The following is a 25454-nucleotide window of genomic DNA, read 5'->3' as shown; positions in this document are numbered from 1 at the left end:
TCCCACAGTGGCCTCTCTTGCTGTTTCCTGTAGCTCCCTGTGCACCTCACTGCCACCCCCGTGGGCAGCTGGCCAATCTTCCTGAGAAAGTGTGGAGAATCTCCTTGCTCGTGACTCAGTACTCCCGATGGAAGAGAAAGACTCAATACTATGAAACTTGGTGGTGGCTGACTCTGGAGGCTAGGATAGGCCAAGGAGGAAGAGGCCTGGAAAGGTCACAGCTGTTATGTCCTGGATGTGTGGTTTATATGATAAGTAAAGTAAAACAAATTGTTAAACTTAGTGATACAAGTCATGGGCCTAGTACTGGTTCCTTAACCAACTTCAACTCTAGGTGACTGTGCGAAAGAATGAGCTCAAGGGAGGAAGGGATTGGCATTGTTCCTGGTGAGTCTGTCCTGCCATGGCCCCAGATGAAGTGGTAGGAAGGGAGCCAAGGTCAGGTGAGGTAGGCTGATCCTACCAAGCACCAGGTATTTCACAGATTCTGCACTATGCTCCCTCTATAAGGGCGGAGTGAGGCCCCAAAGAAAGAACAGGTTGGTGACTCTGGGGCACATATATTCTGAACAGCTGGCGCTGTGGTGTTTTCCAGAAGAAATTTACCTTCCAGTTCTATATACTATTGGGCTTTTAAAAAAACCAGGTTTTACATCAACCCAACCGTTGCTTATTTTCACCAAGCAGCCACTATTACTTTAATGCTGTCCTTCCTATTTTCATCTGAGTCTTTTCAGGTATACAGTTCTTGAGTTTCCTAACAAATACAGCAAGACGATCATACTCATATAACAAATATTTAAATCATTTATTGCCATAAAGTTACAGCATCTCAATATACACACTGCATGAAAATACACAGACACTTCTCAAACAAGGAAATCAGATTTTGGATGCGTGGCCAGCTAGTGGGTACCATGTGGTCATTAAATAAAAAGAAAAGGATTTTGAGTACTTAAGTGCAACTAGTTACAAAATTTTGTTCTCTTTAGTTTTTCACTAATAATAGATAATATACATATTACTGGAGATAAAACCATCATCAGAAATTATTAAATTAGTTGCATATTTTGAGCTACTCTTTATGAAGAGAAATAAAATATTCAGTATTATAAGGCAGCAGAGAGTTGATTCAGGGACTCTCAGCTATTTCTGTAAAAATGGTATGGGTAGTAAAAATAGCATTCTGCATTTTCTCCTTAGCAAGACTATTTATGCTGATGGAATCTGTGAGTAGGTAGCAGTGGCTGGGGTGCTGTCCCTTAAAGAGCTGGTTCTTCCCATTGCTAAGCAGATGCCTTCTTACTCATCCTGGAAATAATCACAAGGAAATCAAATGAGAAACAAATTTCACTGCTAGCCTCAGAAACTCTACATGACTTTAAAAGACACCTTTATATAACATTCAGTCTACCTTATGATTTTATAAAAACAGTAATATCCCATGTGGGTTAACTCTGATGTTTAATAAGTCAGGTTTCCCCATCTAAACACACTCCTACATCAGTTCCCCACTGCCACTTAAGATCTTAATGTCATTGTCCCCAATTTCCCAAAACAAAAATAATTGAACTGGAATCTGCTTACTCGTATTTGATCAGCCGACTTCCTTGAATGAGCTGGGCGACTTCATTTGTTGCATGGCATGCAAACAGAAGCCAGTTTCGAGGCTGTACCTTGTACGCAAATCTCATGAATGTCAAAGAATAGCAACAGAGGGCTGCAAACATGTCAAAGCAAAGAACATCAGTAACTCACCTAGAAAACTCGGGCTGGGGATGTAGCTCAGTGGTAGAACACCTGCCTAGCATGCACACAGTGCTGGGTTTGAGTTCAAGCACCACAAATACATATAAAAATACACATACACACACACACCCCTTAGGGTTGAGAGGACCACAGACATCATTGGTCAATTGTGCTAATCAAAGAGAACTCTTCTGCTAAACCCTTGGCAGATGGTAAAAGCTACTGCTTACATGCCTCTAGGAATGGAAAGCTCATGAAATATTTTACTGCACTGTGGGGCATTTTTGTTATTAATTTTTAAGGAAAATATTCATTAGGAAGAATAAGCTGACATTAGCTTCTGCCACTTTTTTCTGTCTCTCTAGAATTATTTATAACCCATTATCTGAAAGAATTACTATTTACTCCTTCAATAACGGTTTTATGTTCAAATATTAGGGTTTTCAAGTAAACAGTCACACTGACAAATTCAGCTTACAGTATAAATCTGTTGGGCTAGTCATTAACACAACACATTCTTCAACTGGACGTACGGAATCTTGAGGCAAATGGGATGTCAGGATTTCTCAAATACTTCAAATTAATCCTTTCTTTTTTATGGACAGGAGGTACTCTTCAGTGCCATCATATTCTTTTAAGTGACTAACAGCGATCCTAACATAGCATTTAGTGCTATAAATGCGAACTATAAGCAACGGCTTTATTAACTGTCCAGTCCTCCTACTTATCCAGTCTGAGTCCTTACCGAATGTCATCCGCCCACTGATAATCTCTGGAGACTTTTTCATGTCATTGATGGCAGCAATTGGGAGACCCCAGTTGGCTACTGGGCCCCAAAAGTGCTATAAAAAAAACAAGAAAAGAAGAAGGAAGAGGAAAAAGTTAGGGTGGAACTATAAACAGCTGCGTTTTCCCCTAGTTCAAACAAAGCACGCTTTGTGAAAGCACGCTTCACATTCACATCCTGCAGGTTTGCTGGGTTAACTTACAGATGGCTAACGGTAAGGTTTTACTGTTCAAGTGTTTTCATATGAGTCAGCAGTTCTAACAAGAGGAGCCCAGTGCTAGAAAGGGTTTGGCGGCTTACTAACGTCCCTACCAATTTCCACAGAACCACTCAGCAATCTGTCCCATTTGGAGAAATATGACAAAACCAGCTTCTTATACAATTCACCTTTGCTGTAATTTAAACCTTATTAGGATTATTCTCCATAGTATGTTTAAATTTATCAAAATGACTTTTTTCAAGTTTTTATAAAATATTTGTTAAAGATTCTTAAACTGCAGACCCTAAATTGGATACTGTTTCTTTTCTTTCTTTTTTTTTTTCTTGAGACAGGGTCTCACCATGTAGTTCAGGCTGATATTAAACTCACTATGTAGCCCAATCTGGCCTTGAACTTGCAGTGATCCTCTTGTCTCAGCCTCCTGAGTGCTGAGATTATAGGTGTGTACCACCTTGCCCAACCAGGATAGCTTTTCTGAAGAAAGGAACTTAATAAAGGAAGAGAATGTTTTTCAGTTCATATGAGCTATAGTAAGATCAGAGAACTCAGAAACCAACACCCAGGATTCCAAATAGTGAGAAATTAAAATTGAAAAAGAATACTTTTCAGTAGTAAAGACTTGCATTAAAGAAATGGGCCAACAGTTTTTCATCTACAACTACTAGCTTCCAAGATTATCAAAATTAAGTTGCCTGTGTATAAGGTGGCCATGTTCAATTTAATTTCTGAGGCTAAAGAAATAAGGCCTGTGGCTTTTATCCATTAAAAAACGGTTTCTTTTTCTTGGTTTTTTTTTTTTTTTTTTTGTCTTTTTAAGGCAGCATCTCACTATGCAGTTCAGGCTGGCCTTGAGCTCACTTTGTAGCTCAGGCTAGTCTTGAACTTGAGATGATCCTCGTGACTCAGCCTCCCAACTGCTGGGATTACAGGCACGCACCACTATGCCTGGCAAAACTGTTTCTTTATATGAGATTTACAAATGTTTTAAAATCTGAAAGAAACCACACGTTGTTGGTTAAATGCCCCCTTTAAATATCAGAACAGTCAACAGTGAAAGTGGTCCTCACAGGACTTCTTTGTATCACAGCAAAAATGCAGACTGTGGATTACACTTCTAGACCTTGCTTTTCTATTATGAAGTAAGGGTAGCTAAAACTCAAAGTTTCCTAAGAAATGGGAAACCAACGGATATACAAAAAAAAAAAAATGAGAATTACATCTGGTATGATATTTTTTAGGTAAGAATATTTCAAAGTGCTTACTTAACACACTGTGAGCCATGAGGCCCATGCTTTCTAGGTCAAAGCTCCTGTTCATGCAGCATGGTAGGTACTTCAGGGTTGAACTGCAGTTATAATCTCTGCAACGAGGCATAGCTGGTTTAAGAAATCTTTGAGATTCTGGGCTGGCTACTTAGTCTTATATTCAGACTGGATATTATCTGAGTAAAACCCTGAAGTTTTAATTTCATATATTTAAGTAAAGTATAATCATTTCTCCTTTATTTTTACTCGCCATACTTTTGTAAGGAAGAGTACTTATTTCTCCCTTACTTACCTCACCTACTTTTTTTCCTACTTGGCCTTTTATTCGGTGCCACTTCACTTTTCAACTGTATTATTCCATAGTGATTTTCCTTTCCCTTTTTTGACCAGGCCTCCTCACTTAGTCTATTTTTCTCTTTTTCTGTTTAAATGTCTTCCTGTTGCGCTCTACTGTATTGTTGTCTTGACGTCTACTTCTTCATGCACAGAATCTGAGGACTGTAACAGACCCTGAAGAGTTATTCTAAGAATCATTTCAAACATGATTTATCTACCACCAGGTACACATATGCCCTCTCTCTTACAGAAGTAACAGATAATGGCACAAATAAAAAACCTTAAGTAGCTTGGTTAAATGATGGTATTAAAAGTTTACATTAGGTTATAAGAGATAGTTCTGCAAGCTAAGAACTGTATAAGCACTTATGACTGTAAGTATTAAGCTATACATGAACTATATTACTTAAATAACACAAAACCCAGCAAAGTGGAACACGTCTATAACCCTACTTACTCTAAAGGCCGAGGACCTGGGCAACTTAAGCAGATGTCTCAAAACAACAACCACCAAAAACTCCCCCAAAACAAAAAGAAAACAAAGGGCGAGTGTTATATTCAGTGGCAGAGCAACTGCCTAGTATGTAAGTGACTCTGTGTTCAATCCCCAGGACAGCAAAAACAAAACAAAACCCCCCAAAGAATCACACACACAGACACAAAATGTATAAACTGCTTTGATACTAGTTTGCTAAATACCTAACCTTAGGAAGTTTATAGTGCATACTTTCCATTAACTACAAAATTCTTTCTTCCTTTTTTTAGAATAACGTGTTTGATCTATTCATCAGTCAATTTCTAGAACAATAAGGAATTTCATGATTAATATTTCAAAAGAGAAAATCAATGTACTTTGGATTAGATGGACATATACTTTGTTCTATTATAATTCTTAGTTATGATTATGAAAATTTCAAGCAGAAATAAGCAGCACTTTGGGGAAATCAAGCCATGAAAGCAAGTTCCATGCTAAAGAAAGAACCATTTCCTCCTGCTTCTTTTCCTGTCTTCCTTTCACCAGCTACCAGGCTCTGAAGTAACTGTACTCATTCAAACATTACATGGTCCTTTGTACACAGGAGAGCCACAGCCCCCATGCATGATCCTCACAGACATAGGGGAGTACTTCACCCACAGCTCACTGTCCAGCAGGGTGACTAGATGGGCCACCCTAAGCAAAGGACGCCATGTCTGCTGTCCATAGCTCTGCTAATGCAGAAAGTCTCTAAGAGCCTGGAATGCATAGAAACAATTTTCTTACCGTACTATTTTGTGAGGAGTCACAAAGGTTCAGTCAGGGAAGACATGGAAAAAAAAAAAAAAGATCAGATGGTTGCAAAGAGCTAGTTCTATAGGTTACTACAACTTTATACATATTCAAGATTTAGTAACAGGACTACAGTATATTTTCTCTTCTTTTTTGAAATTAAGTAATATTTCTAATTACAACTTTGACCTATGAAATTAAACCTTAAAATTATTAAAAATAATAATGTTTATAGCAGAGCTGTCCAAACATACATCACAAATACAAACCACATACTCATATGTAATTTAAAAAAAATCTATAAATCATATTTTAAAAAGTAAAAAGAAATAACAAAAAGCTTTATTAACTTATTCTAATATATAAAAATATTTTGAACATGTAATCAATAAGAATTATTAATCAGATATTTTATGTTCTGTTGTACTATTTGAAGCCTGGTGTATACTTTATGTCACATTTTGGACATGCCACATTCCAAGTGTTCAGTAGCATCCTGTGGCTTGTGGCTGTTAAATTGGACAGCACAACCTTGGAAAGGTACTTATTTGAAAAGGACAAGTTGGAGAGAGGCACACTGTTGCACAGGCTACTAACAATGAACTTTTAATTTCTACTGACTGCTGCAATGGCATCAGCATATAAGCCCATATCTGTTACTGCTGAGTTATCTAACATGGTGCTGGGAATTTTAAGTAATAATCAATTGTAAAATGAATGAACAGTGAAAACTTGTTATCTTTTAAAAACATCAACAGTTTTATAGCAAATTACTTTGATTTCTGAAATGCGAATTTATCTTGGCAAATACAGCATAACTATTAAGACAAAATCTAAAATTTACCTACTTAGAAGTTATTGAAATAAAAAAATGTTTTTTATGAATGCATTCAAATCCAGACAACTCTCTGTGTTGTTTGTAGAAGCCGCATAATTTCTAATTTATCATATAAAAATAATTATTTATGATGCTAGTATACTTCAAATAGATTCCATTATGAAATATCTACAGCCAAGGAGAGATCCTAATAATTATATCACTAGAATTGTATTTCACAACAAATACAAACTGAACATAGCATTTTTCAGCAGAGCAGTGTCAATTACCTAACCAGACAACATAACCTAGCTAGAACAGTTATCTACAATATTACTCTCCTTAAAGTATCTTTCCAGGATGGAAACACAAGCCTATTATGTAACTATAAATAACCAAGAGCATTTTATTCCCTATAAAATTTTATTCCCTATAATACTTGAAATACGATGCTTCAACTGGGAGATTACTATGGTTTGCCTCTCAAGGATGCATGTGGTGGAAGTTTGGTCCTCAAAGTGACAATGATGAGGTGGAAGAATCTTTAAAAAGCAGGGACTTGTCTTAGCTGCTTTCTTGAGGAACCAATCTTTAGAGAGGTCTGGGGCTCTCTTCTCAAAACTTTATGGCTTTCCTACTGTCCTGATGCAAAGTACTTGGCATCTTTTTAAAGCTAATCTTTTCAACAACCATGCTCTCCCTTTCCCCAGCTTTGCAGGTACTTCCTTTCTGGTGAAGCTTCAGACTTTTCAAATGGGCTTTTTCATTCCTAATTCTCATTATAAACCTGGATGAAAGCAGTCACAAGTACCCTTGCAATAGCCTCAATGTTGGGCTGCCCTGAAATTTCCTCTGCCAGATTAATTAACCTGTTGCCCTCAGAACATGGGAAAATGTAGACAAATTTTTTGCCTTGAGTCCAACAGTCAATGGGTCCCTTTTTCCCAAATGAAACCTTCTGAAGCTGGTCTTTACCATCTGCACTTCTATTAGCATTTTGGTCTTCTGAGATCCAACCAGAATTTTCTGTGAAGCTCAGTTTATAGCATTCCAGGTCTTCTCTATCCTGCATCTTCAAATCTTTCTAAACTGTTCTTGTGAACCAGTTCCAAAGGCTTTTGAACCACACAGTCAGGTACAGTCACAGAAATGACCCCACAAAATCTGTTTTAGTCACTTTCTGCATACTGGGACAAAATACCTGACAGGCACAATTTAGAGGAGAGGTTTATTTTGGCTCAGAGTTACATTCCTTAGTTAGCTGGTTCCAAGGCAGAAAGGGCATGGTGGAAGGTCTGGGATGAGGAGACCTGATCACATCATGGTGGGCAGGAAGCAGAGAGAAGAGAGAAGAGCCCAAGAGGGAGCTATACCTTTCCAGGTCATGCCTCCAGTGACCTGTCTCTTCTGATCAGGCCCCATCTCCCAACGCCACACTCAGTGGCTGAACTCACCAGTGGATGATCCACCAATGAGTACTGACTCAGTCACCTTTCAAGAGCCTCAGCTCTGGGTACATGACAGTTTTGAGGGACATTCGAGATCTAGAGCACAACAGGCCTAGGTCAAGGCCGCTAGGAATAAAGTAGTTGGTATTACAGAGCAAATTCTCACAAGAGTGGATTGTTATAGAGCAAGGCCCTCCCATGAGCATGGTCCCCTTTTACATGCTACCAGTAGCTTTCTGCCTCTTTGTCATGTGACACAGCCAAAATGGTGGCACTTGATCTTGGACTTTCAGCCTTCTAAACTGTAAGTTAAAAGAGCCTCTTTTCCTTATAAAGTACCTACCCTGAGGTGTTTTGACATTGCAATAAAAAAATAGATTAAAAGCCAGGTGTGGTGGTGCAAACCTATAATCCCAGCACTTGGCAGGCTGAGGCAGGAGGATCGCCATGAGTTTGAGGTCAGTCTGGGCTACAGAGTGAACTCAAGGCCATCCTGAACTACACAGTGAGACCCTATTTCAAAAGAAAAATAGATTAAAATAAATGATTTAGTTTTTCATTGAGAATTCTCTTTTCAAATCATACAATAGTTCAATTCCATCCTATTTTATATCAGGTAATCTTGACTACCAAAATATGTGAATATGAGAAAATTAATTTTTGCCCCATGCTCTGTTCAGCCCAAAAATCCTACATGAATATGCTCAGAAAACCAATATTGATAGCTTTACTTTAATAGAGGTTTATGATTATAAAACAGTCTAAGAATGATCACTCTAAGCATTATTGTTAATACAAAAATCTACAACTCACTATCCCTCAATTCTATGTCAACATGGTCTAAAATATAAATTAACTGCTCAGTAAAAACAAAAATTGAAAAATGGGAGTCCAATATTTCCATGCCTTAGTCATTAACGTATTCTATATGTTTTCTCTTCTGCTTTACAAAAATCTGAAAATGCCATGCATGATGATGCATACTTGTAATTCCAGCACTCAGGAGCATGAGACAGGAGGACTGCTGTGAGTTTGAGGCTAGCCTGGGCTACATAGTGAGTTCAAGACCAGCCTGAACTACATAGTGAGACCCTGTGTCAAAAAAACAAAACAAAAAAACAACAAATAAATGAAACAAAAAAACTCTAAAAAGAATTTTTTATGCAGAAGTAACTGGGGGTAGGGATGCTCTTACTATATATAAGTACCTGTTCCAAGGAAAGATAAATTTGTAATCACCTATAAACTGTGATTTGGGGACAGTAAGGTAAAGCTATAGAAAAAATCCTTAATTTTCTATGGATATGGTACTTTTATTTTATTTTAATGAAAGTAACAAAAAGAAAAACAGTAATAGAGATTTCTTGGGTTTACTTATGACCTTAAATTCTTACGGTGGGGAAACTACATGTTCTGTCAGTTTGGGCGAAGGTATAATGGTTTGTGTCCAACACTGCAGTGTCATATAGGGGTTCCACTATCCTAAAGATCCTCTGTGCTCTCCCTATTCCTCTCTCCCTCCCCCCTGAAACCACTGTTCTTTTTACTATCTCTGTAATATTGCCATTTCCATAATGTGTTTAGTTGGAGCCAAGTATAACATAGCCTTCTCAGATTGGTTTCTTTCACTTAGTAATAGGCATTTAAATTTCCTCTATGTCTTTTCATGCTTTTTATAGCTGATTTCCTTTCAGTGCTGAATAATATTACATTACCTTCAGGTATCACTTTTTTTCATTCACCTACTAGAGATGTCTGGTTTGATTCCAAGTTTTGGCAATTATGAATAAAGCTGCTATAAACACACATGTGAAGATGTTTGTGTGGATGTAAGTTTTCAACTCCTTTGGGTAAATACCAAGGAACACAATTATTGGATTGTGTGGTCAAAGTGCGTGTACTTTTCTAAGAAACTGCAAGCTGCCTTCCCAAGTTGCTGTAACCATTCTGCATCCCCACAACAATAAATGAGAGTTCCTGGTGCTCCACATCCTCAGTGGCATTTGGTGGAGCATTTTGACTGTGCTAATAGGTGTTTAACTGTACCTTGTTTTAGCTGACAGAGCTCTGATGACATTTGATGTGGCATATCTTTTTGTATGTTTATTTGCCATCTGTGTATCTTTTTTCATATAGTATTTGTTAAGGTCTTTTGCCTGCTTTTCAAAAAAACTAATTAATTAATTTTTTGAGACATAGTCTCACCATGTAGCTCAGGTTTGCTTTGAACTCACTATGTATCCCAGGCTGACTTCCAATTCACAGTAATCCTCCTGGCTCAGCCTTCCAAGTGCTGGAATTACAGGTGTGTGCCAAGATGCTTGGCTGTAAATGTAAATTTTGAATAACCTTTTGTTACAGGTAAAGAGTCTGTTCCTAGATTTAAAAATTTTTTGGCGTATGTATGTCCACCACCATTTGTTCAAAAGACTATTATATCATTTTCCCTTTACTCCTTTGTCAAAATTCAGTTAACTATGTTTATGTGGGTCTATTTCTAGGTTCTCTATTCTGTGCCACTGATCTATTTGTCTATTCTTTGTCAATACCATACCGTTATGGTTTGTGTCTGGGTGTCTCCCCAAAGCCACATGCAGTCATGGGGTGGGCTTTTAGAGTTTACGATTGATTCATGGTCCAATGTTGGAATTATGGGTGTGAGTGCTACACCTGCCCTGGGGTGGGTGGTTTGGATACAATGTAAGGGAGGGAAAGAGGCTGCTTGCTGCCACACCTCTCTTCTGCTCTTGCTGCTTTTGCTGTCTTCCAGTGCCATGAATAGTTGTCTTCTGCCATGTGCCACTCTGCCTTGGAGCCAGCCAAGTATGGACTGAAACCTCCACAAACTGTAAGCTAAATAAACCTTTCCGTCCTTAATTTTGGGCATCAGGTACTTTGTCTCAACAATGAGAGAAAAGTAACCAAGACACATACTGTCCTGACTATTGCAATCCTACAGTAAGTCTTTTTCTTTTTCTTTAAAAAATTTTTCTTTGACAATACTGGGGCTTGAACCCAGAGAACACTGAACTACATCCCAGACTTTTCTCCCCTTTTGAATCAGGGTCTTGCTAAGTTGTACAGACTGGCCTTGAACCTGTGATCCCTTGCCTTCCAGCCTCCCAAGTAACTGGGATTACAGGCATCAGCCATCATGCCCAGCTACAACACAGCTAAACTTGGGTGGTGTCAGTCCTCCAGCTTTGTTCTTCAACATTGTGTTATATATTCTGGATCTTCTGCTCTGACACATAAATTTTAGAATTCCTTTGTCAATATCCACAAAATAACTTGCTGGGATTTTTTGGTTTTTGTATGTTAGCACTCAATAACTAATATTTTATTAATTTTTATACAAAATATACAAAATGTATATTTACACTAAGTAACATTTTTGTACATTAGCATTTAATAACTTTTTAGTTTTTATGTATTTAATAACTAAAATTTTTTATTTGTTGTTTTTTTCTAATTTACTGGGATTTTGACTGGGATTACACTAAACCTATAAACTAAGATGAGCAAAACTGACATTTTGACAATACTGACTCTTACCTACCCATGAATATGAAATATCTCTCCATTTATTTAGTTCTTTAGCATCTTTCATCTGAGCTGTTTTCTTCATATAGATCTTACACATACTGCTTAGGTTTATACCTAAGTATTTCATTTTGGGGAATGCAGCATAAATGGTACTGTTTTTTAATTCAGTAAAAACAGTAAATGGGATATTGCCAGTATATTCAGTAAATTGCCAGTTTATTTAGTAAATTGCCAGTATATGGGAAAACAATTGACTTTTATATATTAACATTGTATCCTAATTGGCTGTAATTCCAGCACTTAAGAGGCTGAAGCAGGAGGATTCCATATTCAAGACCAGCCTGAACTACAGAGCAAAAAAACTGTCTCAGAAAAAACTAAAACCAGAGCCTGGGATATAGCTCAGTGGCATAAGCTCCTGCCTGGCATTGTACTTGTGCTTACAAGATCCTGAGTTCAATTCCTGGTGCCAAAACAACAACAACAAAAAACCAAAACCAAACAACCAACCAAAAAACAAAACAAAACAAAACAACCCACACTGTGGGTTTTGCAAAGATAGTTTTTGTTTTGTTTGTTTTTTTGTTTTTGTTTTTGTTTTTTTTTGGTTTTTCTCCGGTACCGGGAACCAAACTCACGACCTTGCGCTTGCCAGGCTGGCACTTTTGCCGCTGAGCTAAATCCCCAGCCCCGCAAAGATAGTTTTGCTCCCTCCTTTCAATGTTTTTTTTTTAAAATTTCTTTTCCTCATCTTACTGTATTAGCCAAGACTTCCAATACAATGTTAAAAAGCAGTGGTGGGCTGCTGATGTAGCTTACTGGTAGAGTGTCCGCTCAGCATGTGCAAGGCCATGGGTTCGATTCCCAGCACCAAATAAAACCCCAATAAATAGTGGTGAGTGGGACATTCTTGTCTAGTTAGAACTTGGAAAAATTTGAGCTTCTCATAGTTATCCTTTCTTAGCATACAGTATTTACTGTTACTGCTTGGAGTCTATACTGGGAAACAGGAAGCACTACCCTTCTGATGAAGTACTTTTAGGTACTTTTATTATGATTTTGATCTAAAGAGTTTGATGAAACAGGGTAATGTGAGAGGACTACCTTCGAAAAGACTTTAACTTTGCTTTCCCTTAATTTGGAATAGTGATTGGTTGGCTCAAGGTTTCTTTAAGCTCATTTTAATTCTCCTGTCTGCTGAGTACCGCCAATTCTAGTCTCTTATTTTCATAAAGTTACTCACAAGAATTGTCAGCTTTCTCTGCAGGTACTGGACATAATACAGGAACTTATAACTAACCTATAAACTCATTTATAACTTACTTTTTTTTTGTCTTTTATAACTCACTTTAATTCTCTTACAATACTAAAAGGAATCAACTGAGGCCTAACAGTCTATTTATAGCACTATGTAAAGTCAGGGAAGATTTTGAGATACTTATTCTAGATTGTAACTCTATGGTGCCCTATAAATGCTCACCTAGATTTCATTTATTCTCAAATTGTACCCTATTTTCTAGTTCAAATTAAAATAAGAGTCTTAATAAGTAGAATGTGTGACTGTATTAGCCAGCCCAAACTAAATTAAATGACAGTACAGACCTCTTTAAACAGGTCTATCCAGATACTACGAGACCCTTAACCTGTCCTGCTTTCAACACTTCCAGCTATATTGTATTTCTAAAAGACAATTACATGGCAGGCAAGTGCTCAAAGAGTCTAAAGGTAGAGTATGAGAAGTAGTTTTTCAGAACAGAGATGCACAGCAAAAAGTATCTACAAACTTACTTCTGTTTAAAACCATTTCTGTGCATGACTATTCTCCTTTAATTCCTAAACTGACACTTCATTTTTGGCTTCATAAGTTTGGTGTTCAGAGGTTCTCAAGTTTTTTTTCTGTTGGTCTAGATATCAGTTTTCTCACATAACAAGTGAAGCACTGCCTGATTTCTAAAGTCTGTTCCCAATTCTAATATTCCATAAGTTTGAGAAAAACTATTATTCTACTGTAACTTTTTACCTGGGTCATGAGTATAAATTCTTAAAGGTCTCCTAGAAATTCAGATAGTAAAATTAACTAGAATAGGACACCTTATCAACTTGAGAACATTCACTGAAAACATCTCACTAACCTTAAATTTGTCAGCATACTAGTGAGCAGATTTTTTTTTTTTTTTTTTTTTTTTGGTCTTTTTGAGACAGGGTCTCGTTATCAGTTCAGGCTGGCCTTGAGATCACTTCTGTAGCCCAGGCTGGCCTGGACCTCGCAACAACGATCCTCCTGCCTCAGCCTCCTAACTGCTGGGATTACAGGTGTGCGCCACCATGCCTGGCTAATGAGCAGATTTTAAAACACTATGTGATTTAAATATAAATCACATAATAAATTCAGTATATTCCTAATAAAAAGTATTACCTAATAAAAAGTATGTATGGGCCCCGATTCACTTCCAGTCTAACAGACACATTAAAAATAAGAAAAGTTAATCTCTAGAATAAATATGTACAGACGTTCTCAGTTCTAAAACACACTACCTCACACTTGTTTGTACATTCTAATTTATTTTTCTTTTCTCCAACTTATTCTTGACTAAAAATCCAAAAAGAATGAGAGAAGAACAAAGGCCATCTTCTTTAATTGTGTTATTACAAATAAGAAATAGTTTCTATATTGGCATCCAGGAAGTTCTTGATTCAAAGTCCTTACTGCTGAGAAAAGAGGTGTTCCCATCAACTGTCTTCTGTAACATAAAAAAGTGAGCACAGAAGATTTCAAAGTTTAAAAAAAGAGAGAAAACAGAGTTGCTAAAAAGACAGTGCCAAAAATCCAGGAGATTAAGCTAGCATATTAATTACAATTTAAAAATCAGCTAAAAACTTTGTCAAGCACTGTGCTGCATCATTAAACAGTTGCCAAAGCACAAGAGCTAAGTAATTTGGCCAAGCACACAAAGCTAGGAGCCACAGGGCTATGATTGGAACACACTGCTCAAATTCATCACCTGGGTTAACAACACTATCATCACATCTAATGAAACTCAGTCATTACTTATTATTTAACACTAACATCATGTTTAAATAATGCAATCAGAGGTAGAACTCTTTCCTAGCATGGTCCAGGACCTAGCTTAGATCCTAATGTGCCTCTCTCTCTCTTCTCTGTCTCTCTATATTCTTCCTATGTAATAGAACTCTTAAGTAGTAAGTAGCAGAATTTTTATATTCTTAAGGCATAATTTGTTCTTAATCATATTATATAATGTTATCCTTAGCTGTATCTATTAGGAAGGCATATTATACGAAAAGGGGACATTAGTGAAAAACTAATGAATGTAATGTTCAAAGCAGTAAAGAAACTTAACTGTAAGGATTAAGAATATGTCCTCAGATTCCTACTTTATTCACATTTTTACCGCATTAATCTGATAAGTTACTATGCCCCACAGTACTAAACATCTATTTTAATTTGTCCGATTTAAGCATTGAAATTTCTTTTCTGGAGTCACAAGGTGAAGCTATTGTTTCCAAGTTTACTATACAACAGACTCAATTTTTATTACCCTACTGCTTTGTAAAATTACAAGTAAAAAGTAGCTCAACTAAAATTTGGGGTTTAGAAAGTTAATCCTTTTAATTGCTGAAATCAAGTTTCCTTTATACAATACCCTCTGGATGCTTATAACAGGACTTATTTCTCTGCAATTTTCATCACGTTACTTCATTAACACACTATTAACTAATGAAGCAAATGAAAAAGAATAAAAAAGAAACACAGACCTACAGCTTTCAAGATCAAGAAAAACTTAAAACATGCACCTAAATAACTTTAAATTGCCTCAAAGTTATGCTAGATACTTAAGCAAAATCAGGCACCTCAAGAGTAGAAGTGAAAATAAACTACAGGACAGTACTGTTAAGTCTTTCAAAGGAACGTCCTTTGGGTTAGAAGGAAAGGAAGAGTCCGTGGAAAACAACTGTTTAAAAAAAGGTAAGCTTTGGGAAACGCATCATTTTGCATTGGTTGAAAGAATACTTGTAAATGAAGTCACCTAAACAGTAATCTTTCTCGCGCTCAAAGTCCTTAGACGGGAAAACGGAAAGAACACCGCGCTGCAGCCCACCGCGTTTTCGCGTTACGCAGGCGAGCTCCGGACCGGGTTCGAGCGCCTCCGCAGCGCGCGCGGGGTTAAACTGCAGGGCGCGCCGCCCCCAGCGCCCCCCCGGTCCACGCCCGCGCGGGCCGCACACCTGCTCCCAGGTGCCGGGCGAGCCTGCGCCCGCGGCCACCCATTCTAGGCATCTGGCCAAGAGGGCGCCCAGGGTCACCCGCACGGAGGGGCGTCCCCGCTGTCACCCTGCCCCCGAGGGCGTCCCCTCTGTCCCCACGGTTACCGCGCGAAAGGGGCGCCCCTACTGCCACTCCAGCAGGGAGGAGCGTCCTCTCAGTCGCCGAAAGGGAAGACAGCGCCAATGTCAGCGGGCAGAGGGGTGTCCCCAATGTCACCCTGCCCGCAAGGACAGTCCCCGAAGCCACCGAACGGGTGGCCAATGTCACCGGGGGGAGGGCGGTCTATTGTCACCCTGCCTGAGAGGAGCGGCCCAGCCACTGAACGGAAGTGGCATCCGGCGGTCACCGGCCCTGGCGCGTCCCGTCACCAGGGGACAGGGACGTCCTCCCTGTCACCCCGCGGGAGAGGAGCGCTCGCACGGTCTCCGGCTCCGCGCGGCCGGGTCCCAGCGCGCTCCGGCCCGCGTCGCGGGTACCCCGCCGGGTTCCGCCTCCGCCTCCGCGCGCCGCGCGCCTCACCTCATAAGGTAGTCCCGGAAGTCCTTGCTCCGGACATAGTCCGCGGCTTTCCGAACCAGCGCGCTCGCCATTGCGGTGTCGAGCCCGGGCCGCTCCTGCTCCCGCGCCGCAGCCGCTCCTCGGAGCCCAGTGACACTCCACCCACCCAGCCGCGGCCCAGAGCTCTCTCGCCCCGCGGGCCCGCCTCACGACAGTGGGCCACGCCTTACGTCCAGGCCACGCCGCAGCCCTCGACCTATGGAAGGACGGAGCACCGGCGGTGGCGCCGCGGATTGGTTGGCGCGGGCAGCACACCTCCTTCCCGCCCCCAGTGGCGTGTGAGGGGCGGGGCCTCTGTCGTAAAACGGCGGGGCCCTGGCGGGGATTGGTGGTTGTCGCTAGGCCCAGCCGCGGACTCTCGGGTGTCGAGTTGCCCCCTAGTCGCTGCCTGGGCTGCGCGCCACCGTGAGGCGGGGGCGGGCAGGGTGGCAATTTCCGTGCGCCGCCTGTCGCCTAGAGCAGTGCCTTTGACCCCCTTGGCAAGGGCACGTTAGTGGGTGGCTCGGCCGCGCTGGACCGCGAGCTGAGTGGACCTCACGGTGGGCGCGCCGGCGCCGCAGCTCCCGCCAAGCCCGCGCCCTCCGCCGCAGCCCGGGCTGACCTCCCCAGAGTCGGGAGGAACTCCGGCAGCGGTGGTCAGCTTAGGAGGAAGTGAGCCTGGAGCGAGTCAGGAACAAGTTTAATAATAGCACAAAGCCTGAGTCCGGAGAAGTGTGGCAGCCTACATGCTGGAAAAAAACATGGAAGCCCTGCCTGCATATTCAAAGAAAGACCATTACTGAGGGCTCCGCGTCCAGAGCTTGAGCGTGTTGGGGCTCAGAGCACCAAACCCCTATTTTGATCTAGAGAAAACCGCAAGACCTCAAAGACATTTATCATCTTGCCGCAAAGGCAAGGAAAGTCTTTCTGGACTTTCCCCTTTCTAAGCTTAAAAGGCCAGACTGCAATAGAGTATAGAAATGCTTTCGGGCCTCACCCTGAACACTCGTTATCTCAGAAAAAGCAGATATAACTATAACCACATAAGAAAGTACTTTCCTCTCATTCCTTCCATGATGATGGCTACACATGATGGGCTAATCCAAGTGTCAAAGACAATCTTCCAAGTTACACTGTCTCAAAAACCATGTTTTCCACATTCTCCTCCTCTCCGGTAGAAGCAGAGGTACAGCATATTAGTTTCTGAATGATGTTAAATGGTTGCACGATTACACCCGTGAGATTTTCACCTTTTGCACAGTACTACATTTGTATGCTGAGCTGGGTGTGGTGGCATATGACAGGAAGATCACAAATTCCGCTCAGCCTGGGTAGTTTGGCAGTTTGTGAGATCTTATCTCAAAAGGGCTGGGAATGAGAGGACCTGGATTGAGTTCCAGTCCACAAAAAAAAAAAAAAAAAAAAAAAAAAAAAATGCCGATTGTCCTACCTTGTCAGTTTATTTCAGCAAACTTTGAGACAGTGGAGGGAAACTTTCCATTCTGCTTACAAAAGCACAATTTTCAGATTATGTGCTGAAGACACGAAAATATGAAGGTCTAGGTGTGATGGAGGTCGAGGTCTAGGTCTAGGCCTGTAATCCCAGTGCCTGGGAGATTTAGGTAGGAGGATCACGAACTCATGTCCTGCTTGGGCAATTTAGTGAGGTCCTGTCTCAAAATAAAAAGGGTTCAGTGTGAAGGCCCTGTGTCAGTACCCAGTATTAAAAGAGAGAGAGAGAGAGAGCGCGTGCTTTTGTACTTCAGTTTTCCAGGTTGTTTTTCATTTTTAGATACTGTAAAGATTAGACTACTGTATTTAAAATGCTTCTGGTGAACAGGGACTCGAGAATATTAGAGTAATTCACATGCCCTTTGGCCCAGCAAGTCCATTTCTAGAGCTATCATAGGATAGATAATCAAGTTTGTGCAGTTTCATAGGTACAGCATTACTTTTAATATGGAAATATTGGAAACAATTGACATCTCCATCCATAAGGAAAAAGCTAAATACAGTATGGTGCATCCATTCCCTAGATTAATATACAACAGTCAGAAAGAATAAAGGAGCAACTTTATGTGCCGATGTGAAACATCTTTAACATTTATATGCAAAGCCAGATGTAATGCCGCATGCCTGTAACCCTACCTATTCAGAAGCTCAGGCAGGAGGTTTGTAAGTTCCAGGCCTGCAGAATAGCAAGACCTCCATCTTTTTTTAAAAAAAAGATTATTTGGAAGGAAAAAAATGCATATGTTGTATTACTCATTTGTGTAAGGGGACAAAAACATACTTGAGAAATGTTAGCAGTGGCTACCTGTAAAGATGCTAAGGGGCAAGGTATAGAGGAAAACTGATTTTCACTGTATATATTCTGTTCCTTCTGAACTTTGTACAGTGAACTTATGCTATCTCTGTTAGCTTTTAATATTATGATAAATATTGGAGATAATCAACTTATAAACAGAAGAAGTTTATTCTGGCTTAGTTTCAGTTTATGACTTGTTGGCCCTGATGCTTTCAGACCCGTGGAGAAGTAGGGAAATGGTTAATTTTGTACAAACTGAAATCATAGTCTCAGGAAGTTGAAGGGTGAATTTACAGACAAAAGGACGAAGGTAGGTGAGTATTAAGTGGAAGTAAGGAGAGAAAAAATAGCTCCTGGATTTCCAGGAGGGGTCTTGAGGGGGTTGTCACGTGTCCACTCAGTCCAGAGCTTCTTTTGGGAATTGCTGTGTTGCTTAGGGGCCACCTGTTGTATCAGAAAATGCCCCCTCTACACACAGTATACTTCAGTTTGTTAGTTGCCCAAGTAACAGTTTCGGTTACAGTTCCTGTTACTTTTGTTTCTTAGAAAGAGCTGGTCACTATGGTGCATAGTGTAAGAACCAATCAAAGACAACCAGGCACTCTGCCTCTGTTTTCCCTTGCAGACCCCATAAAAACCTCCCTCCCTGAGTTCAGGGCCTGATATTTTGGGAATAATCCTGATCAGTACCCATCATCATCATAAACAAAATCTGCCTACAAATCCTTGGTGTCATTTTGGTATTTCTGCTTGCCATAGCACTATCACAAGTAGCTCTGTGGATTTAAAACAACTAATTGGAACTCAGGCTCTCTAACTCAGTTGTACAGCGTATAGGGTTTAAAGGAAACTAGGATTTTAAAGAAAAAACAGTTATTTTGCATTTACATTCCTCAAAACTCAGGAACTTAATAAGTAAGGACTGTAACTCCCTTTAGTAGGAAGGGGCGGCATTCTATGTTGCCTGAGAAAGTTTGTTCTTGGTTTGAAGTCCTAATTCACTGACTATTTTTAATTCTTATAAATATGGCTGATCACCCAGCTCCAACTCAGGCCATTTCCCTAGGCAGCTGCTTTTTTATTTTTTATTTTTTTAAGATAGGGTCTCCCTCTGTCATTTAGGCTGGCCTTGAACACACTATGTAGCCCAGGCTGGACTCAGATTCACAATGATACTCCTGCCTCAACCTCCTGAGTGCTAAGATTATAGGTGTGCACCACCACACTTGGCCAGCTGCCTTATTCATAAGCTAACTAAATTAAAAAAAATGTTTTTACTGTAGTACATCATGACAGGAGATCAGAGTAGAGCAAAACCACTCACTTCATAGTGAGGAAGCCAAAGGGAGAGGGAAAGAAAGTGGTCAGGGTCCCAGTATCCTCTTCAAAGGAACGTCCTGAGTGACTTAATTTCCTTCTTATTAGGCTCCACCTCTTAAAGGTTTCATCACCTTCTAAAGTGTCAAACTGGAGACCAGACCTTTAACACATGGACTGCAGGGGAGCATTTAAGATCCAAACTATAGCACTAAATATTCAAAATAACATTAATGAAGCAGAAGAAATGTCTTTGAGAATTAAAATAGCAAGGCTATGATTGAATTTGATCTATTTTCTGTTGGGATCAGGGATCTCTGGAATACAGCTGACATTAATCTTATAGAAAATGTATGCTGGCATACAGTATTGCTATCCCATAATAACACCAGGAAGGTCCTTTTACTCCATAGACACTTCATGTTGGGGTGAGGAATGCACACTATAAGAAAAGTAAGGGGTCCTTGATTTTTAATGATATGATTAGGAAAAGCTATTCCTCATTGACCACTAGGCACTGTGTTTACATTAATTCTCCTTACATCAACCCAGAAGTCAGAAGGAAGTGAATACAATGACTTTTTTCGTTAAACCAAAGGGCTGCTGCAAGCAAGATTGGTTGAATGAAGAAGACTCCCTTCTGACATAGTGCTCCTGGATCTCCTAGCTGCTTGGTCTTATCTGCTAATATTTTTCCCCTTATGAGCATGGTTCTAAAACTTGAACTGTGAGAAGAATCCTCTGCACAGGGCTGGATGCCCGCTGCAAACTCAGGAATGTGGAGTGGGCCCTGTGGTCCCCAAAAGCTGTGTGGTTAGCAAGACATACTGAAGATTCTGAAGTTACTGTCCTGCAGAGCACTTGGAGAATGCTAGCAAGGCCATTTGACCCTAATTTACCATTGCCACCACTGGACCAGCATTGAGAGACTGCTTCTCACACCTGGACCCACTGTGGACCTTGGAGATTTAGATTCAGAGCATTAGCCAGAGTATTTAAGTAAGGCAAGAGATCGAAGGGATGCTATGCATCTAAGGTGCTAAAATCCCAAGATCTGAGCCCAGCTTTCTTTCACTTGGAAAGCCAGGCTTCCCTACTACAACGTGTCCCACAAAGAGAAGCACTTCTCCCATGTGGATCTCTGCTACTTGAAATAAGAAGCAGACTATGTGATCTAATGCTTAAGAGAAGACAACAGTAGACAGACCTGGTTAATGATTCCTAAGAGTTCAGAAAGACCAAGTGTACATGGTTTACTCCTTTTTTCACACTGTGTGGGAGGTACAAATGCAAACATCACTGGCTGCTTTGAATATCATTGTGCAGAGTGAGTCCAAATCCCACATGCCCATCAAAGTTCCAAAAGAACAATCACAGGACAGGCGTGCTTCAGGTTTTCCTGTTGATTGTTGCACACAGGATCATTGAACTTGGGTTAAGGCAGGAGATTAGGACATGACCAGCTGGCTGGGAAAGTAGGTGTGATCTATCAGTCATAGAGATCCAGGTGACATGCAGAAAATCAGTTAAAAGCCTGGCATCTGATACCAGTCAAAAAGTGCTATCTTCAGTTCTTCTCACAAAAACTTAAGTAAGTTTTTGATAGGACAGCCAAGATCTGACGTCTGCCTGAGGCCAAAACATGACCACCATTAAGTTGGTAGCCACTACAACACTGGTGGTGAATCTATGGCATGTGTGTTATTGTGTTATTCTTTGAAGACAGAAGACGTTAATGTAGAGGTTTTTTTTCTAATTTAAAACCTCAGTATTCAGGTTTAATTGCAATGTTGACACTACAATAAAAACATAGGTTTTTGGTTACATTTTGGGACTCTTTCTCTAAAAGGTTTGCCATTGCTGCACTATGAGCTTCTTCAGTGGCCTGCACTCACTCTGCAGAGAATATTTCTTTTTCTGTCTTTAATAAATACAAAACCTTACTACCTTTTTTGTTTGTCTTGACCAATTTTTTTGTTCAGGGCAGCAAGAACCTAGAAGATGTCTCTAGAAGGAGCACACTAGAACCTGGTGGTAGGATGGGTTTCTAGAGTCGAAGCTAGAAGGACCCTCACTGTGGCCCAGCATGATGTGAGTAGTTGGCAAGCACTGTGTGTACATGATAACAGGTCCGTGCTGGGGGAAGGGCTAGGACCCCTGCCCAGAGCCTTGAAAGGTGCCACCATTCAGCAGACACCTGAGAGCACTGCCTGTCCAAAAGGAACCTTCCTTCTTCCAGAGGCCAGAGCCTTACACAACTCATGACAGCAACTGCTTGACATCAGTTTTCACCACTGTGCTCCAGGATGATAAACTCCCATCATCTGAAAAACTCTGATTCATTTCAGAAATGAAGGAAAATGGCTCCCTCTGAAGAATTTCTATCATGTAGTTATCTACATGTTCAGCCACTGACTAGAATTAAAGTTAGTGTTTCCACTTTTTCAAGAACAAAATATATATATTAATTTGACTATACAACTGAAACTTGATTGATTGATTGAATGACTGATTGATTGATTGAGAAAGAGACTCATTATGTAGTTCAGGCTCAACCTGAACTCACTATGTAGTCTAGGCTGGCCTTGAACTTGCAGTGATGCTCGTGCCTCAGCTTTCCAAGTGCTGGGTTTATAAGTGTGTACCACCATGCCTGGCCTAAAACACTTTAAATATATTTTTATTTTTGATTGACAGTTATAATTGTACATATTTGTGGGGCACAGTGTGAATTTTTTTTACATGCTTGGAACAGAATCCAGGGCCTGGCATATGCTAGTGCATGCTCTAACCACTGGGATGCATGCCTAGCCCCAGCCTTTTCAACATATATCTATATCTATCTATATCTATATCTATATCTATCTATCTATATCTATCTATCTATCTATCTATATAATGTTTAATTATCAGATCAGGGTGCCTAGTGTATCCATCATCTCAGGAATTGAACATTACCTGTGTTAGGAACTGAAACAGCTTTTTAGATCATTAAAATGTTTCATGATGTGCATTTCCTGCCTTATACTGGACTTTTTTCACATATCTTCACGGCATTTTTATACTGGTGAATTGATTTTGATTCAATCACTTTCTATCTCAACATGTAGCCTTCCCAGTAGGCCCACACCCTCCATCAGGCTACTGATTAGCTTGAAGAACACTTACCTCCCTTCTTTCTCCTCTTGACCCTAAGTTCCCAACAGTTTAACCAGACAGAACAAGAGCTTCCAGTTGGATTAAAGTAATTTTTTTTTTCTTCTAACTATCAAAATCATTCTGAGTGTGAGCTAGAATACTTCATCCCACAGGTTACTCATCAGATTGTCTTTATCTCTTCTTCATCCGGAGGGGCAGACAGGGTGTCCTGTTGTCTGTCTGGCAGGCTTGTTATGATGACAAAGGCAATTTTCCTGGCAGTGCACATTGGACTGTGCAAGTGCTTTGTAAATATAGAGACACATGTTTTTGTATTGCTGCCCAGTATTCTTTCGCCTAGCCCTTGACTCTATTTTGCCTTAGTGATGTAGCACACATTAATTTGATTGATTCATAACTGAAAGAATGTGGAAAATAGGTAAGCTAAGAAACAGTGTCACTAAATTCAAAGCCCAAAGTGCCATTTCAAATATGACTACACTACCTGGCATGTGTGAGGCCCTGGCTTCCAGACCCAGCATTGTATAAACAAAAACAACCCTCTCCCCAATACCAACGCACATAGTAACGTTTTAATTACTTTATCTCTGCCTGTCCTGTGTCTGATGAATCCACTGTGCCTGCCCAGGGCAGGATAAATCCTTTCAGGTAAGTGGCTTCCTCCCTCTGGTCTCCCTTTAATTGGCTTTACTGCATAGAGATCATTAAACTAAACTGTTAGACTTTGTCCTTCAATGGTGTGTTGCCCACAGGAACTCTTGCTCAGCATCCTCATTATAGGTTTAAGACTCTCACCTTGTGGACAGACAAGTCACAAAGAAATGGTCTCAGGGGCAAGAAAGCTCAGCAACTCAGTATCTTACCATGAGTAAATGGTAGAGGGAGAAAGAAAATAGAAACACTTCTAGTTCCAGTGCCTACTGAAGGGAGTGACTCAGGCAGCAGTCAGTAGATTCTAAAAGCACCCAAAGAAAGATGGGAAGGAGATGGATCACGGCAAAGTGTAACCTCAAGGTCATCTTTTGTGGAGAGACATTGAGTTACTTATAATTATTTAAATTGTACTATAGACCTTTAAGGGCTTCCATGTGTACTTCTGGTGAGACATAAAGTAAGAAAGGAAAGAAAGGAGAGAAAAGATGGGATCTCACAAATGTGCCCACATACTTCCCTAGGAATGCACATCAGGGATTGATATTCTAAATAGTTGTCAATCACCGTGAAATAGCCAGGAAGAGTCACTAACCCAATCCCTTACATGAAAAGTCCCTGTTCTGTATTCATGTCCACTTGCTACATGACTCACTTCCCCATTTGATCCCAAATTAATCAATTTTATACTTGTAATCTTATTGGCTGATCATAGTTTTGTCCCACCTCATGTCCACCTAGTGAGTTCCCATGTTTTCCACCTTGGACCTGCCTCACTTTGTGGCTTTGCTCTATAAAAATCCCTGGAAAAGACAGGTTCCCTGGGCAACCCACTCCAGCCCCCTTCTGATCCTTTCTCAGACAGAAGCTTTCCTTTCCTCAATAAATATATTCTGCTGTTAACGTCTGTTGTTCCTAAAATTCATTCTTTGATTTTAGAGAACATGAACTTTCCCAGATATCTTTCAGGTTGGGAGTTTCCTTCTTCTATATCACTAGAACTCAGGGAAGTCATGGTAGACACCTGAAAAGGACTAAAGTGATGCACTTCCTGTGGGCCTGTGGCCTCTCCTATAGGCTGGAAAAACTCAGAGACCATGCACTTCCCCTCCCCACTCTGAGGCTGGGGGATACTCTAGGAGCTATTCCTGGTTATAAAAAAAATTTCCTGAGTTCCCTCAACCCTCCAGTTTTCTGCCTCTCCCTGATAACTAATATTAGAAAAAGTTAAAGGATTTGAGGTTTGTGACAGATGAAATCCTGATTTAGAGATATAGGGCAAGAAGGGGATTGAGGCTTTCTTAAGGGAGAGAGGAGGTAGAGGGGGAAAGAAAGAAAGCCAGCAGGCTCCTTCTTGGTTGAACCCATAGATTTCTCCAGGTCCCGAGGATAACATCACCTATCACCTGAATGACCAGTTGAATCAGCATAGCTTTGGAAATGTTCCCACCTACTCACAAAAGGGGAGCCATGGCATGACATACCAAACCTGTGCCCTGGGTGGGCAGAGGAAGAGATCAAAAGAGCAGTTTAGAGCATCTCTTTTTATCCAAAGATTTTAGGATGCAAAAATGTATGTGATTAAAGAAATTGCTTCCCTTGGGTACCACCCCAAGACAGGCCTTCTCCATGGTGTCTCAGGACTGGGTTTCATGCAACTGGCATGGGAAGCATTGCTGAAAACACTGGATGGTTCTATCCTTATGTGTCTCCTAGGAGGAGGGTATGACCATGAACAGGGTATTTTGAACTGAGGGAG

At 40.4% G+C, this 25454-nt stretch overlaps 1 protein-coding gene across 2 annotated transcripts; it reads right to left on the bottom strand.

The window, feature by feature from the left end:
• Positions 1-784: 784 nt before the first annotated feature.
• On the bottom strand, positions 785-16437 carry Mpc1 (mitochondrial pyruvate carrier 1). 2 transcript variants are annotated; one of them, XM_005390654.2, is made up of 5 exons: positions 16243-16401; positions 5619-5622; positions 2495-2591; positions 1588-1720; positions 785-1311 (listed from the first exon to the last, which is right to left on the bottom strand). In XM_005390654.2, exons 1-5 carry the CDS (start codon positions 16311-16313, stop codon positions 1287-1289), a joined length of 330 nt encoding a protein of 109 aa, XP_005390711.1. In that variant the 5' UTR covers positions 16314-16401; the 3' UTR covers positions 785-1286. The 2 variants fall into 2 exon arrangements, with proteins under 2 accessions (XP_005390711.1, XP_005390713.1); XM_005390656.2 differs by lacking the exon at positions 5619-5622 and having other exon boundaries at positions 16243-16437.
• Positions 16438-25454: the final 9017 nt, after the last annotated feature.

The sequence above is a fragment of the Chinchilla lanigera genome, unplaced genomic scaffold (assembly GCF_000276665.1).
Source record: "Chinchilla lanigera isolate Chin_1 unplaced genomic scaffold, ChiLan1.0 scaffold00038, whole genome shotgun sequence".
NCBI classification, from domain to species: domain Eukaryota; kingdom Metazoa; phylum Chordata; class Mammalia; order Rodentia; family Chinchillidae; genus Chinchilla; species Chinchilla lanigera.
Note: the sequence above shows the minus strand (reverse complement) of the source record. Positions and strands in the feature narration are given on the sequence as shown.

Bases quoted from the DNA above. Each gene is read 5' to 3' on its own strand.
- Mpc1 (XM_005390654.2), bottom strand. From the start codon at position 16,313: ATGGCGAGCGCGCTGGTTCGGAAAGCCGCGGACTATGTCCGGAGCAAG. The intron at 1,721-2,494 runs GTAAGGACTCAG...ACATGTTTGCAG, and splicing joins CAGTGGGCGGATGACATTCG to CCCTCTGTTGCTATTCTTTG. The intron at 1,312-1,587 runs GTAAGCAGATTC...GATTATTTCCAG, and splicing joins AGTCGGCTGATCAAATACGA to GATGAGTAAGAAGGCATCTG.